Here is a 15,320-nt window from a genome sequence, read left to right on the forward strand (position 1 = left end):
ATGAATAAGAGACCCAAATGGGGTTATGGGTTAATCATGCTCTTAGATCTACAAAATTTTCATTCACTGTACTATTCGATTAGCTGCGTGTACTCTGAGGCCCGTCTCTAAGGGTGTGCTGATGGAGCATTTGCACAGAGCCCAAAAAGATTTTAAGCAATTTTAGATATAATTTAGGGCATTTTTTAAATAATTTAGAGTTCTTTTTCAGACAATTATTTTGTTATTCACATGGAATATGCACAGGGTCCATAAAGACAATGAGACAGGCCTGCTCCACACCTGCTAGATCCTCTACTTTGAAATGGCTTTCGGATGTCAAGCTTCTTAGTTTGCCTACTTCTTTGGCCGAGTCCATTTAACATCCAAGACGCCTTAACATATGGAGGCACTCACATCGCCTTATTGTCTTTTTGGCTCTATATGATTTTCACATCATTCTATTTTTCACTTTAAAGTATAGTTTGAGGTAAAAAGTTTCAAATTCTATTCTATTTTTCACACTATAACTAGAGTAAAAATTTGGTGAACAATAAAAAACTAAGTAAAATTTTGTGTTAAGAAAACTCGAGTAAAAAAATTGGTTAAATCTATTTATAAATTAACTCATTTATTGTTTGTTCATTATTTTATTTTTATAATCTAAAATAAAGTAATAAGGGAATAAAATCTAATTCTAATATAAAATTAATCTATTTTGAAGAAAAAGTAGAAGGATCCATTGGAGATAATTTTATGTTACTCGTTTAAAACTGAATGTTTTATGGATTATTAAAATATCTTAAAAGTAAGAATTCGTATTAAAAATCAACAACATAAGAATTCGTATAATCAGCAACATTCGTACGTCTCTTAAATTCATAGGGTTGATGTGTTAGTGGTGCCTAGATCTTGTGTTTGTTTGTTCAAAGTCAACAATTATTTATTCCCAAAATGTGCCAGTCAACCCATTACTGAATTGAATAATGACTTAGAATTTATGAATTATTTTTATAGAAGAAAATCCGTATATTATCTTTCTATTCAAAACGATGAGAATAAAATAAAGTCTAACCAACAAAATTTAAAGGAAATAAAATCTCGGTGTGGATAACAAAATTCAACATTAAGATTATGAAAAATGATACATTTGATTTTTTTAAAGAACGAATATAGACTATACATTTTTTTAACTTTATCTGATGCGTTCCAAAAGAGGTAAGAGTATCTCCAAAATATCATGACCATTGACGTTTGTTTGTGTATATAACATTAATGTCATTTACTCTTCTTTGATTCTGCTTGTAACTCTTTGCTCTCATCCTCCATTTCTCCTCTCAAAATGAAAAGCTTTGACGCGGTGCATAATCCCTCTGCGGTGGAATCCGCTGACGCCAACGTCGACGATGATGGTCGGGAGAAGAGAACGGGGACGTTGATGACGGCGAGTGCGCACATAATCACGGCTGTGATAGGTTCCGGAGTGTTGTCGTTGGCTTGGGCTATAGCACAACTTGGTTGGGTGGCAGGAACATTGATTCTTGTAACTTTTGCCGTCGTCAATTACTACACATCCACTATGCTCGCCGATTGTTATAGATCGGACGCCGGAGCTCGCAACTATACGTACATGGACGTCGTTCGATCTTACCTTGGTACGTATTGTATGTCCTTTTTATTGTCAACGACTACGTCGGTATGTTTTAACCACGAAATATAAACACAATGGTATATTCCATTAGCTATGAAAGATCTAAGTCTATTATATCCTTAGAGTATGTGTACTATGATTTTGATGAAAGGATAATGAAGATTATTTTAAGTATATTTATAGAACTACAGGTGGTAGGCAAACAGTTAGCTAAAAGCGTTTGGTTTTCTGTGTGAGATTTGTTCTTTTTATTCTGTTTCAGTTTGGTTTAGACCACCTTAAATTTGAATAATGAAAATAGTTTTTTGATGTAAAAAACAACAGGTGGTAGGAAAGTGCAGTTATGTGGACTGGCACAATACGGGTGTCTCGTAGGGGTCACTATTGGTTACACCATCACTGCATCTATAAGTTTAGTGTAAGTTGTTTCACAACTTGTAACCTCCTTTGATTATAATTTTGTGATGGTGACTAACATGTTGTTTTGTGTTGCGTCGGTTAGAGCGATTTGGAAAGCAACTTGTTTTCATAAAAAAGGACATGGTGCGAAATGCTCCATCCCAAATTATCCATTCATGGTGGCCTTCGGGGTCGTGGAAATTTTTCTTAGTCAGCTTCCTAATTTTCACAAGCTCTCTTTTCTCTCCATTATCGCCGCCATTATGTCATTCTCTTATGCGTCTATCGGAATTGGTTTAGCCATTTCCGTTGTGGCAAGTATGTTTTTCTCTCCATATCTTGTGTTTTTGTCTACTTCTGTGTAACAGGCTCAAGCAATTTCAAAACACTAGGCAAATATCTTGATACATTCATTAATATAGGCATATGATAAGCATATGAATTTTCTAACTATTGGCGCATGAAATATAAGGTGGAAAGGTTGGTAAGACGAGTGTGACGGGCACGGTGGTTGGAGTGGACGTGACCGCATCTGACAAAATATGGAAGGCGTTTCAAGCAACTGGAGACATTGCATTTTCATACTCTTTTTCCACTATTCTCGTTGAGATTCAGGCATGCATTCTTTTTCTTTTCCTATAGATATTTTGGTGGTCATCATCAAAATAGTGATTCTAGCTAGCAATTTTTTAACTGTTGCTTTTTATTTGATTTTTATTAGTATTATAGAAGAATGAATCTCATGTATCTTATTCTTTATCTTTTGTAGGATACATTGAGATCAAGCCCACCAGAAAACAAAGTCATGAAAAAAGCAACACTTGCCGGAGTCTCAACTACAACTGTTTTCTACATCTTATGTGGCTGCATGGGATATGCTGCATTTGGAAACCGAGCCCCCGGAGACTTCCTTACTGACTTTGGTTTTTATGAACCTTACTGGCTCATCAATTTTGCCAATGCTTGCATCGTCCTCCACCTAATTGCAGCCTATCAGGTGGGTCTCTGACCTAGTGCCTACTACAAACAACATTGAAGTTACATAATTCTCAAGATGAAAATAAACATATTGATGATGTTTTTAAAAATGGGCAGGTGTTTGCACAACCAATTTTCCAACTTGTTGAGAACAAATGCAACAAAGCATGGCCAGAAAACAATTTCATCAACAAAGAACATTCGATAAACATACCATTCCTCGGAAAATGGCGCATCAACTTCTTCAGACTGGTGTGGAGGACAGCATATGTGATTTTGACAACATTTGTTGCAGTGATATTCCCCTTCTTCAACTCGATCTTGGGCCTTATCGGAGCAACAGCATTCTGGCCGCTAACAGTTTACTTCCCAGTGGAGATGCACATCTCGCAGAGAAAGGTTAAGAAGTATTCTATGAAATGGAATGCGTTGAAACTCCTTATATCGGTTTGTTTGATTGTTTCGCTCCTAGCTGCAATAGGATCCATTGTCGGCTTGATAAATAGTGTCAAGGCATACAAGCCTTTCCATAGTTAAGATTAGTTATTTGTATCCTAAGCTATCTGAATTTTGTGGGAACTATTTCTTTCAATAAAAACAGTTTGTAGTGTTGGTGCATGTCTGTCTGTCTTAAAGAGTTAACGGCGTTGGCCCAAACGCTCGCTTGTCCGGTGCGGTTTCGTCCGCTTATTTAGAATATTACTAGTATACTATTATGTGATCAGAAAGGCTTACTTTTGAAGAATGTAGAAACAGATTTTCTTTGAAGTGTTCAAGGAAACATTCATATTATCAGTATGTAATTAATGTTTTTTACAAAAATCTCAATCATATATGGGAATTGAACTAATATTTTGTATTGTTCCCTTAAATAAAAGGTAAGAAGACTAAGAGAAAAATAAAAAAAATTATAAATGGGAAGGAAAGCTTTTGTGAATAAATATATGTTGGTCAATTCAACAGTACGAAAGCCAAAAGGAGAAGGAGAAGGAGAAGGAGAGTGTTCAAGGGAGAAACTAGATCACTCCTTTATCTCTATGGTGTAATTTGTCTGAGGTCTAATATTTGTATTTCACTTGTTGGTTAATGAAAAGTTCATGTTGAGCAAAAAAACAATGGGAGAAGGAGAGTGAAACCAAAGGATCAAAGTTCATGTCTTTTTATACTCGAACAAATTATAAGTGTTAAATACACTTAAACTAAAAATTAATTTGAATTGTAGACCTGAATTATCAACCATTATGTTCGGCAAACTGACGTCATTTTATAATGGATAAAATCTTGAAAAAGTTGCAATAGCTGCAGATCGAACCATGGTCCCGACGATAACAATCAAATTTACATACTACTGTGCTACGACAAAATATATTGTTTGATTATTAGATTTAAAAAATATGTAGACTTTGATATTCTAAGATAAGAATTATTTTTGCTTACACATTTTATTTAATTCAAATATAGTTGCATCAGTAATTTATGTATTTAAAAAAATTTAGATTGTTATACATGTAATAAAATAGAAAATGATATTTCATAAATTATTCAATCTAATTTTAAAATGACATTTCTCAACTAGTTATCTAAATTCAAATATTTAAAATTAAAGAGTCTATATATAACAGTGATTACAATTTTTTTCTTAAAGATCAAAACTTAAATTTTAAAATAAACACTATAAATAAATCTAAATAAAATTATATAAAAATTAAAATACATAGATTTACTTTAAGCTTTATAAATTAGAATTACATCTATAATCTATGTATTTTAAGTTTTATATAATTTTATTTAAATTTGTGTAAATTTTTTATTTTAAAAGTTAAGTTTTGACTTTTAAGAAAAAAAATGAATCACTATTAAATAAAATTTGTAAATAAAAATATTTTTTTATCTTAGAATATACAGATGACAGTCTATATATGTTTTAAATCTAATAAGAAAACAATAAAATTGTTGTAGCACAAAGGTACATAAGTATGCATGAAATCTTTGGGCCAAGGTTTGATTCGCTGCAAGCACATTTTTTTCAAGATTTCTTTCATTATAAAATGACGTTGTTTTGTCTAACATAACAGTTGACTAACGCGGTGTTAGTCAAGGTAAGTTTTATGTTTCACGTTTGAAACTTTAGTTCTACAATTTAAAACAACTTTTGGATGTCAGCTAACTCTATTGCGGCCCAACCCAATGATCCATTTGTATCACAAACTTTACATTTTGATCATAAGTTATAAGCAAAATATCAAATTACTCAGTAAAACTACTTTTGTAATATTCGAATACAAAATCAATAAATGAATTTTTAAATAATATATTAACTTATTATTTCAAAAAACATATTAACTTATTTATTAATTATATATAGATTGGAAGCTTTAATTTATTGAATCTAACATTTTTATAAAATATTTATGAAATATAAAATTATAAAAATTAAAATGATATAAAACAATTAATATAGTTATTTGAAAGATACATAACTGTAGAGATTGAAAAATATGAACCTTTAAATATAAAATTTTCAACAGTAAGACATCAAATATAAGATTTCATTGTTCAAAACCTTAAAATTTTAAATTCTGAAGTTGTTTTTAAAATGTATAAGACTTTATATTTAAAATTCTAAAGTTACTCCTTAGAGATGCTCTTAAGATAGCTTTTGAGTGTGAAATTAGATCATTATCAATATTATCTTTCTAGCCTTATATAAATATTAACCGTATAAAATCTAGTCCAAGATAAACATTTATTGTAAAATAAATTCCTGACTTTGAATTAAGAATGAAAGAAAAACGAACGAATTCTAAGTCAAATGGTATAAAAGGAAAAAAGTGAAATGGATATTTTACGAAATCTATATGAACAGAATGTTTATAGTATATGAATCCTTTCACTTATTTTCATGTAAAATAAAATGGAAATAATATTCAAATTTATTTAGGGGGTGTTATTGGTTCTATGATTTTAATGGATTTGAAAATCCAAGCAAAATCTAGTGTTATTGGTTCTATGATTTTAAAATCTGTATTCAAATTCATTGTTATTGGTTCTATGATTTTAAAATAGATTTCAAAATTAGGTGTTATTCAATAGTAAGGATTTGATTAAGCATTTGATTTGAATTTGGATTTGAATAGATTTATAAGTGTTTTAGAGAGTAAAATACAAAGAAACAAATATTGAGTTATAACTTGTTATTTTGAATGGATTTGTCTTATAAATTTTTTCTAACATTTAAATTCCAATATCTCACGTTTCATCATGCAACAAAAATTCCTAAAAGCCATGGCACTTTCATCATGCAATATTCTATTATTAACACCAACTTTTATTTTTCAGTAGAATATGTCATCGTTTTTTTTTGGTAGGAGTATGTCGTTTCTTTTGAACAAAAAGTTATATTTCCTGATTTTTTTTATTTTCTATTATTTCTATATTGATTTCCGTTTTCCATAATACATGTGTCATGATTTCTATATAATCTTCATTATACACACAGAATTTTATAAACACACAAACACATAAAACCTAAAACCAGAAGCATCAATGGGAGAATCACATCAAGAAACACAAGACCCATCACAAGAACGAGAAAAAGGTTCATATATTCAATGGAGTCCTGAAGAAAATAAAACTTTGATCAATTTACTTTTAGATGCTGTTGCTTCGGGTTTGCGTGACAGTAATGGCACATTCAGCAAATTTACGATGGAGAGACGAATTCTATCTACTCTCAATCGAATGCATGGATGCAATAAAACCTATCAACACTACTCAAACAGAATGAAGATCTTGAAAACAAAATATCTAAACGCGGCTGAACTTCTTCGTTTTAGTTCTGGATTTGGATGGGATTCAACCACAAAAAGGTTTACAACTTCAAAAGAAGTATGGGCTGAATATCTAAAGGTAAATAAACATAAGGCTGTATTATTATTATTATTTTTTTCATTATGTTAACTTTTTTTTAATTTTTTTTTGGCACATCCAAAGTTCAAAAAGTTTCGTGATGAAATATTTGAAGAATTTGATGATGTCAAACTTATATTTGACAAGAATAGCGACGGGTACGAATGCTATTGGTTTAGGTGAAACTACTGATGCACAAACAGTTAGAGTTGCAGAAACAGAAAAGGAGCAAGCAAATTGTGGTGAAGAGTTTTCTTTTGATGTCCAACAAAACTATGAATCACAATCATCTTTTTTTTTGCAGTCCTTCAGACGATACTTTGGAAAAGCTTCCTTTAAGAAAGAGACAAAAAACTAGTCCTCTTAACAAAGGTGATGATCTGTTCACTCAAAAAGAAAGTGTAGAAGAAGCTGACGAGCTGAATACTTTGACAACCATCACTCAGAAACTCTTCAATTTGATAGAAGAAAGAGAGACAAGACAAAAACAAGAAGCTGAGCAAAGAGAAGCAGAGAAAAAGAAAAATAATCTATGGGAAGCAGTCAAAGAAGTTTCTGATTTGGAAGAACATGTACGTTTTGATGCTGTTAAGCTGATCAATCAATTAGGAATGAAAGACGTATTCATTAGCATGTCTGTTGATGAACATTACGGATGGATTAAGCATAACGTGATAGGATTTTGATTTGAGCCATTATTATGTGTGGTTTTTATTTATTTAATTATTTACTGATATTGGATTTTATATACTGGTTTTTGCATTTGATTACATGGTTTTTTATAATAAAATTAGTGTTGCTATCCTTTGTTTTAGTTTGAAACATGACTAAGCACATGTGTCTTTCATACAAACATATTAGATGCACTAAGCACATGTAACTAATATTACGATGCACTAAGCACGATGCACTAAGCACAAACATATTTTTTTTTACTTTTTAATTGAATGTAAAGTATATGTAAATATGTAAAAATTTTAGTTTCTTCGATTGCACAATTGTCATTTTATATTTATGTAAAATTTACATACAATTAAAAAGTAAAGTTTTTTATATTTAACACATCAATATTTACATTTTTTTTACTTTTTATTGAATGTAAAGTTTACATAAATTTATAAATGAGAATTATGTAACTGAAAAAAACTTTACTAACTGAAAATGTAAAATTTATATAAATAATGATCTAGGTTGCTTATTGAGAAAACCATCAAATAATTACTAAAAGTCTCGTGCTTGTTTGATAGGTTCTAAGCTCTTTTGTCAATTTATTATCAAACATGGATTCAGAATTTCTTGGCCAACAAGAATCAGAAGAAAAAGAATCATATTTGTCTCATGAAGATGATGAGTTAGATGCCCATATTATTTTATTGGTGCTCCTAGTTCTTTGCCAGATGATGTGTTTGAAGAAGCAACAACGGGAACTTCAGTTGCAAATTGAACGTCCCACATGACGCCCAATCACAAGAGCTGGTCAAGATTATATAGATCATGTCTTAAAAGAAAATCCTCTTCATTTCAGAGAGTTATATCGGATGTATCCAAATATTTTTTTGAAGTTATGCAATCTTCTCAGAGAGAAGACAAGTTTAACTGATACAAGATATATCAGCCTTGAAGAAATGGTTGCATCTTTTCTCCTTGTAGTTGGTCAAAATTCGAGGTATTGCTATACAAGAGATACTTTTAAGAGATCCAAGTTTGCTATAAGTGAGAATTTTCTCCTTGTAGTTGGTCAAAATTCGAGGTATCGACTACCAGTTCCAGAAGGTACACATATATATATATATATATATATATATATATATATATAAATATATTGTAAATCATACATATTTTTTCCAGATAATTAACTAATTTATCGTTTAATATCAGGAAAATTTTATCTAGTTGACTGCGGTTTTGCAAATCGTCAGAACTTCTTAGCTCCATATCGAGGTGTTCGATACCATCTACAAGAGTTTTCTGGTCAGGATTCTACTCCTCAGAATGATAAAGAGTTGTTTAATCATCGTCATGCTTCCTTGAGGAATGTTATCGAGAGAATTTTTGGTATATTCAAATCTCGGTTTCTAATTTTTAAATCTGCACCCCCTTTTCCTTACAAGACACAAACAGAGATCGTACTTGCGTGTGTTGGGTTACATAATTTTCTTCGGAAGTTTTGTAGAACAGATAATTTTCCTGCAGAAAAAGACTCTGAGGATGTAGAACATGTTCAAGAAGTTAATAACAATGACGAAGAAATTTTTGTAACTCAGGATCAGCAAAGAGAACATGCCAATCAAGTGAGAGCCACAATAGCAACAGATATGTGGAGAGATTTTATAAACATATGATATATGAATGTGTTTTACATTTTATATACTTTGTTTTATTATAAAGCTGAATTTATTGCAAATCCATTTGATTGATTTTAAAATTCCATTTATTTTGATTCTGAATTATGTATGTTTGATTTCAAAATCTATATGTTTGATTTAAGAATCAACGGATTTCTTAAATCCTAGAAGAATTCTCAAATCCATTAAAATAGTAGAACCAATAACCCCTACTTAGTTTTGTTTTTAGTTGAGTACATTTAATATTTCCTTTAGTATTTGTTTAAATATTGCAGAGTATGATAACAAAAATTTGGGTAGTGTATAAAATTGTAATGGTGATTTTTCTATAATAAATAAAAGTGGTTCAACACACATATAATATATCAAATAATCTAATTATAATAGACAAAGTTTTTTTTTTTTTTGTCATCTATTAGATTAATAAAAGGTTCAAACAGAGTGTTACACACAAAGTCAGCAAAGGTATACAACCTTTCTGAAATCATAAGCCGGCGTAGAAACAAGATACTACCCAGAAACAAGGACTGAAGCAAACACTTACCCCCAAGAAACTAACTTAAACTAAGGAGAACAAGATAACTAAGCGCCAAAGGAGAATAACCATACAATCAAGGAAGGCGAAGCAACCATCGTTAGAAGCAGGATTGATCGAGAAAGCGTAGCAGGCCTATATTATTGGGGTTGAAGGAGAAACCACGAACAAACACCACACTTACCATTGCTTCACCTCAAAGAACCCAAAGAAACATCAAATTCCAACCCGAGCAGCCAATGAAGATGCATGTTTGGCAATCGACTACTCCAAGACCTCACGCAATTGAGCATAAGCTCCACAGCCCCTTACCAAGTAATCCGGAAGAACCCGTCGGTTGCAGACCAAGGGACAGCACAACTTCATAACACTTGCACTTCACCCACTGAAATCTAAATGAACGACCGAGTGAAAACGGCGAAACGAAAGATAACCACAAGAAAGACATCATACGCTCCAAGGATGATAGCTTCTATCCGGAGACCACAGAGAAGAACCTAATCGCAGACCCGAGAGAAGACACCATCCACACTTGCCGCAGACCACACAAACTCCCAAGCGCTTAAGAAATCTGATTCTCTTATTAGAACTAAGACCACTAAGGCATAAAACAGAACAAAAGAGAACCTTTGATGCACTAACGAAAGGGCAGAGCTGGAGAAACTAGCACAACGCACCACCATTGACCACCTGAAAACGAGACACCAGGATCGATGGAAGAATTACAACCCCACATCAGAGCCGGCTAAACCTGCCACCGCGCACCAGAAAATAATTTCGAAACTAGCAGACCCCCCCAAGCAATCCGGTAGAAACACAGACACACGCTCTCACAACAAAGCCTTTCACAAGCAACCACAGCCTCAAACTAGTCTAAATAAAGATAACTTCACCATACTATAAACGTCAAAGAAAAGGTTGCAAACAGGAAAAAATCAAGACAAGACGAGGCCCATGAACTTCACCGGTGTCGGACCACTACCAACAGGCCAACGACCACCTCACCGAAGCCAATCGCTACCTCAGACCGCCGATTCTCCAATCCAGCGAGAGCGAACAAAGATCTGACCAAATAACCACACAAAACATCTCTTTGAAGCCAGATCGCAACCCAAACCTTCAACGTCGCAAGTCCAAAGTGGAGATCCGCCAAGCTAAGAAGAAAAAAAATTAGAACCGCTTCCGACGGTGGCAAGAGACGCCAACCGCCGGAGCAACAAAGATGAACGACAACGGCGCCTTTTGCTTCGAGAGAGAAAGGGACTAAAGTTAAGGACAAGGTTACATATAACAACTCTGTCTATGTGTTTTGTTTTTTTTTAATAGACAAAGTTTATACCTAGAAAGTTTGATAATATATAATATCATGAATTTTATTTTGTCTTTTAGAAATTTTTTTTTTTAAATTATAACTCTAATTTTTTTTATAAATAAAAAATAATAACTCTATAAATTAATAAACTATCATATTTCTAACATGATTAATTATAGAGTTTTTACTTTAGTTTCAAAGTAAATCTTCTTTTAATGCGGTAATTCATTTATTAACTAGTACTCCCTCTGTTCCTTAATATTACATATTATAGAAAAAGAAATTGTTTTAAAAATATTTATTTTTTATATTTTCAAGACATGTTTTATTAACTAATTGCATATTTTAAAAAACTTAATTGTCCTTACTTAATTTTTATTGGGTTAAAATTATGAAACAAAAATAAACACAAAAAATTATGCAAATTTAATATGTTTTATTAAAATATGTAAAAAATGTATAATATGCAACATTAAAAAACAGAGGGAGTATATGATTTTAAGAGTTAGATAAATATTATCACAGAAATTATCGTCGGAAGCATATCAAAGAAGCACAAAACGTAGTATTTTTCTTCTTCTTTCATTATCATTCAACTAATTTCAGGTATCCTCATTGTCATAAATGTTATTATCTTCTTATGAAACTATGACTAAATACAATTTAAGAGATTACACAGTCACGGGCCATTCAAGGTTTCCAAAACAAGTAAAACCAATTACACAGCAAGAACCACAAGCAGGTCAATAATCAAATAAAAAAATACCAAAAATAAAGATTCTCTAAAATGAATGTAAGATTCAACGTACAGAAATGCTCCTTCCACATAAGCCTTGATATATGTGCATATATATATATATGACTCTCAGTATACTTTGTACATGTGCCAAGCTTGACTGTCAAAAGACTTGTGTCATTTACTCTCCTCTCTTTTCATGTCTCCTTCTCCCCCTCTTACAATGAAATCCTTGGACACACTCCACAATCCCTCGGCGGTTGAGTCCGGTAACGCCGCTGTGAAGAACGTCGACGATGATGGTCGAGAGAAGAGAACGGGGACGTTTCTGACGGCGAGTGCGCACATTATCACGGCGGTGATAGGCTCAGGAGTGTTGTCTTTGGCTTGGGCATTAGCACAGCTTGGTTGGGTGGCTGGAACCATGATTTTGGTGATTTTCGCCATCATCACTTACTACACGTCTACTTTGCTCGCCGATTGCTACAGAGCGCCGGACCCCATCACCGGAACACGCAACTACACGTACATGGGCGTCGTTCGAGCTTACCTTGGTATGCAATTTATTACCATTATCCTTTAAATCATTTTTATCAGCATTATTCAAGATTTTTTCAGTTTTATATAGAATTATGTTTCTGATCAACAATTTAGTCTACTGATATTAATAATTTTTGGTATTATATGGTAAAAATATTCTTGTGAAGATACATTTTTGATCTTTTCCTATTTTTTTCATAAGATGGTCCCAGGAACAAATTAAGATCAAAGTAATGTTTTCTTGCAAGATCAAAGTAATCAACCATTTTTAGTGTATCCTATCTTTTGAGGAACATTATTTTGTGGTTCTAAATTTTTTTATTTTGAAAATTCTGCATGCTCTTCTTGGGAAGATATATGAGTTAATTATCAAAATCTACAAAAAGATAAAATAATTATGAAATTTATCTTCTTTCCAAAATTACTTAATGAATTGAATTGACTAGTGTAGGATTATCTCATTAAAGAATGCTATCATTAAATTTGATTGTTGGCCTCCCAAAAAAAAATTGAATTCAAAATGAGAGATTGATCCAAACTTATCCACAAAAACAAAAGATTATCCGACTTTTTAACATCAAAGGATTAATGACAATAAACAATTTCGATGCTTAAGTCCTGCTTCGTGTAATCGCTGCTGTTGATTGACAAAAACAAAGACTCCTATGTAATTTAGAAGAGTAACTAAGTTTTAGAATACTCCATAACATAAAACGACAGGTGGTAAAAAGGTGCAGCTATGTGGACTAGCACAGTACGGAAACCTCGTTGGGGTCTCTATTGGTTACACCATCACTGCCTCCATAAGCTTAGTGTAAGTCGTTACACAACTGATAACTTATTTCGGTTACAATTTTTGTGATGGTAACTAAAACATGTGTGTTGTGTTGCTTTGGCTAGAGCGATTGGGAGAGCAAATTGTTTTCATGACAAGGGACATGGTGCGAAATGTACCGCATCGAATTATCCATACATGGTGGCATTTGGCGGCCTCCAGATTCTTCTAAGTCAGATTCCTAATTTTCACAAGCTATCTTTCCTCTCAATCATTGCCGCGGTTATGTCCTTCTCTTATGCATCTATTGGTATCGGTCTGGCCATCGCCAAAGTGGCAAGTACGGTTTCATTTCCTTTATTCAACGTTTAAATGTTTACATGAATCTTCAATGTTCGATCGAGCTAACGGTGGAAGTGGTATAATTATGTGGAAGGTGGGAAGGTTGGTAAGACAACACTGACAGGTACGGTGATAGGAGTGGACGTATCTGCGTCTGATAAAGTGTGGAAAGCGTTTCAAGCGGTTGGGGATATTGCGTTTTCGTACGCTTACACCACTATTCTCATTGAGATACAGGTATGTACTACTTTCTTCTATCGTTCTTTGAATATTTGCATTTACATAGTAGTCATATATATGATGTATTAGTTAGTGTATGGATCTATTAATGTTTTTTTTTTGCTCTTAGAAGTAATCTCTAACTACCGATTATGGATATATTAGTTAGAGAATATGGATCTACTACCACTTCTATTCTCTCTTTCACCAAAAAGGGATAAAGAAGAAGGTGGCATTTACCTTGAAGATAAGATGTTACTATCAACTAGAGTATTAGCCTAGTAGGCATGCATCTACAAAAAGGCTTGATGGATTTTTTAATTATATATGTGAAGCTCTAAAGATACTGAAGCTCAAATATGTTTTTATTTTTTTTCTTTGTTGCAGGACACATTGAGATCAAGCCCACCAGAGAACAAAGTGATGAAGAAAGCAAGTCTTATTGGAGTCTCAACCACAACTGTTTTCTACCTCTTATGTGGTTGCATTGGGTATGCTGCATTCGGAAACTTATCCCCTGGTGACTTCCTTACCGACTTTGGGTTTTACGAACCTTTCTGGCTCGTCATTTTCGCCAATGTTTGCATTGCTGTCCATTTAGTAGGTGCCTATCAGGTAATTGTAGCATTAACAATTATATCTCTTAAAGTAAACCTATCATTGACAAACAAACATGAGAACGTAGCACACATTTAAAAAGCAAAAACAGCTAATTATCACAACACACTTGTAATCTTCTTAAATATTCTTGTGTTATCCTCTGTTTTAGAAATTTAGATTAATAGTCGAAATTAGTAGAAATAGAGTTAGTTTGGTTTAAAATATAATCATTTTAATGATATCTTCTTAATCCTAGTTTAATATCATTTGCAGGTATATGTTCAGCCTTTTTTCCAGTTTGTTGAGAGCAAATGTAACAAAAAGTGGCCTGAAAGCAATTTCATCAACAAAGAATACTCGTTGAAGATACCATTGCTCGGAAAATTTCGTGTCAACTTCTTCAGGCTGGTGTGGAGGACAAACTATGTGATTTTGACAACATTTATTGCAATGATATTCCCCTTCTTCAACTCCATCTTGGGTTTGCTTGGGGCACTTGCGTTCTGGCCGTTAACAGTTTATTTTCCTGTGGCAATGCACATTGCTCAGACAAAGGTTAAGAAGTATTCGGGTAGATGGTTGGCGCTGAACCTCCTCGTGCTGGTTTGCTTGATTGTCTCCGCCCTAGCTGCTGTGGGATCCATTGTTGGCCTAATCAATAATGTCAAGAAATACAAGCCTTTCGAGAGTATAGACTAAGTTACTTATGCTGATCTATTTTAGATAAGAACTATATATTATTTCTTTCCAGCAAAGTATTTTAGCTAAAGAATAATGTTGTAAACGTATTATGCTATTATGTTTTGTTTTATGATAAAGATGAAAACAAATGCTAATGGATCTATTAGTAAATCGTATGAAAATCGTTAATTTTTAGGAATACAAGGGGGAACTAGAAACATATGCATCTGTGACTATAACACAACAACACATGACAATACTAATAACTTTTTTTTGAACAACTACAATACAAATAAATAACTAACAACATAATAGAACT

At 32.7% G+C, this 15,320-nt stretch overlaps 2 protein-coding genes across 2 annotated transcripts; both read left to right on the plus strand.

Moving 5' to 3' along the window:
• The first annotated feature begins 1,234 nt into the window (after nucleotides 1-1,234).
• LOC106351170 (amino acid permease 8-like) lies at nucleotides 1,235-4,595 on the plus strand. The gene is made up of 6 exons (XM_013790982.3): nucleotides 1,235-1,634; nucleotides 1,955-2,048; nucleotides 2,133-2,347; nucleotides 2,502-2,644; nucleotides 2,799-3,026; nucleotides 3,125-4,595. The coding sequence occupies exons 1-6, from the start codon at nucleotides 1,322-1,324 to the stop codon at nucleotides 3,542-3,544; spliced, it is 1,413 nt and encodes a 470-aa protein (XP_013646436.1). The 5' UTR covers nucleotides 1,235-1,321; the 3' UTR covers nucleotides 3,545-4,595.
• A 7,259-nt stretch (nucleotides 4,596-11,854) lies between these two features.
• Nucleotides 11,855-15,150, plus strand: LOC125596082 (amino acid permease 8). Its single transcript, XM_048771382.1, has 6 exons — nucleotides 11,855-12,398; nucleotides 13,105-13,198; nucleotides 13,285-13,499; nucleotides 13,596-13,738; nucleotides 14,108-14,335; nucleotides 14,594-15,150. The coding sequence occupies exons 1-6, from the start codon at nucleotides 12,044-12,046 to the stop codon at nucleotides 15,017-15,019; spliced, it is 1,461 nt and encodes a 486-aa protein (XP_048627339.1). The 5' UTR covers nucleotides 11,855-12,043; the 3' UTR covers nucleotides 15,020-15,150.
• Nucleotides 15,151-15,320: the final 170 nt, after the last annotated feature.

The sequence above is a fragment of the Brassica napus genome, unplaced genomic scaffold, assembly GCF_020379485.1.
Source record: "Brassica napus cultivar Da-Ae unplaced genomic scaffold, Da-Ae ScsIHWf_112;HRSCAF=197, whole genome shotgun sequence".
Lineage (NCBI taxonomy): Eukaryota > Viridiplantae > Streptophyta > Magnoliopsida > Brassicales > Brassicaceae > Brassica > Brassica napus.

Excerpts from the sequence above, each read along its gene's own strand:
- LOC106351170 (XM_013790982.3), top strand. The coding sequence starts at position 1,322 with ATGAAAAGCTTTGACGCGGTGCATAATCCCTCTGCGGTGGAATCCGCT. Across the intron at positions 1,635-1,954 it reads CGTCGTTCGATCTTACCTTG|GTGGTAGGAAAGTGCAGTTA; the intron begins GTACGTATTGTA and ends AAAAAACAACAG. Across the intron at positions 2,049-2,132 it reads ACTGCATCTATAAGTTTAGT|AGCGATTTGGAAAGCAACTT; the intron begins GTAAGTTGTTTC and ends TGCGTCGGTTAG.
- LOC125596082 (XM_048771382.1), top strand. The coding sequence starts at position 12,044 with ATGTCTCCTTCTCCCCCTCTTACAATGAAATCCTTGGACACACTCCAC. Across the intron at positions 12,399-13,104 it reads CGTCGTTCGAGCTTACCTTG|GTGGTAAAAAGGTGCAGCTA; the intron begins GTATGCAATTTA and ends ATAAAACGACAG. Across the intron at positions 13,500-13,595 it reads GGCCATCGCCAAAGTGGCAA|GTGGGAAGGTTGGTAAGACA; the intron begins GTACGGTTTCAT and ends ATTATGTGGAAG.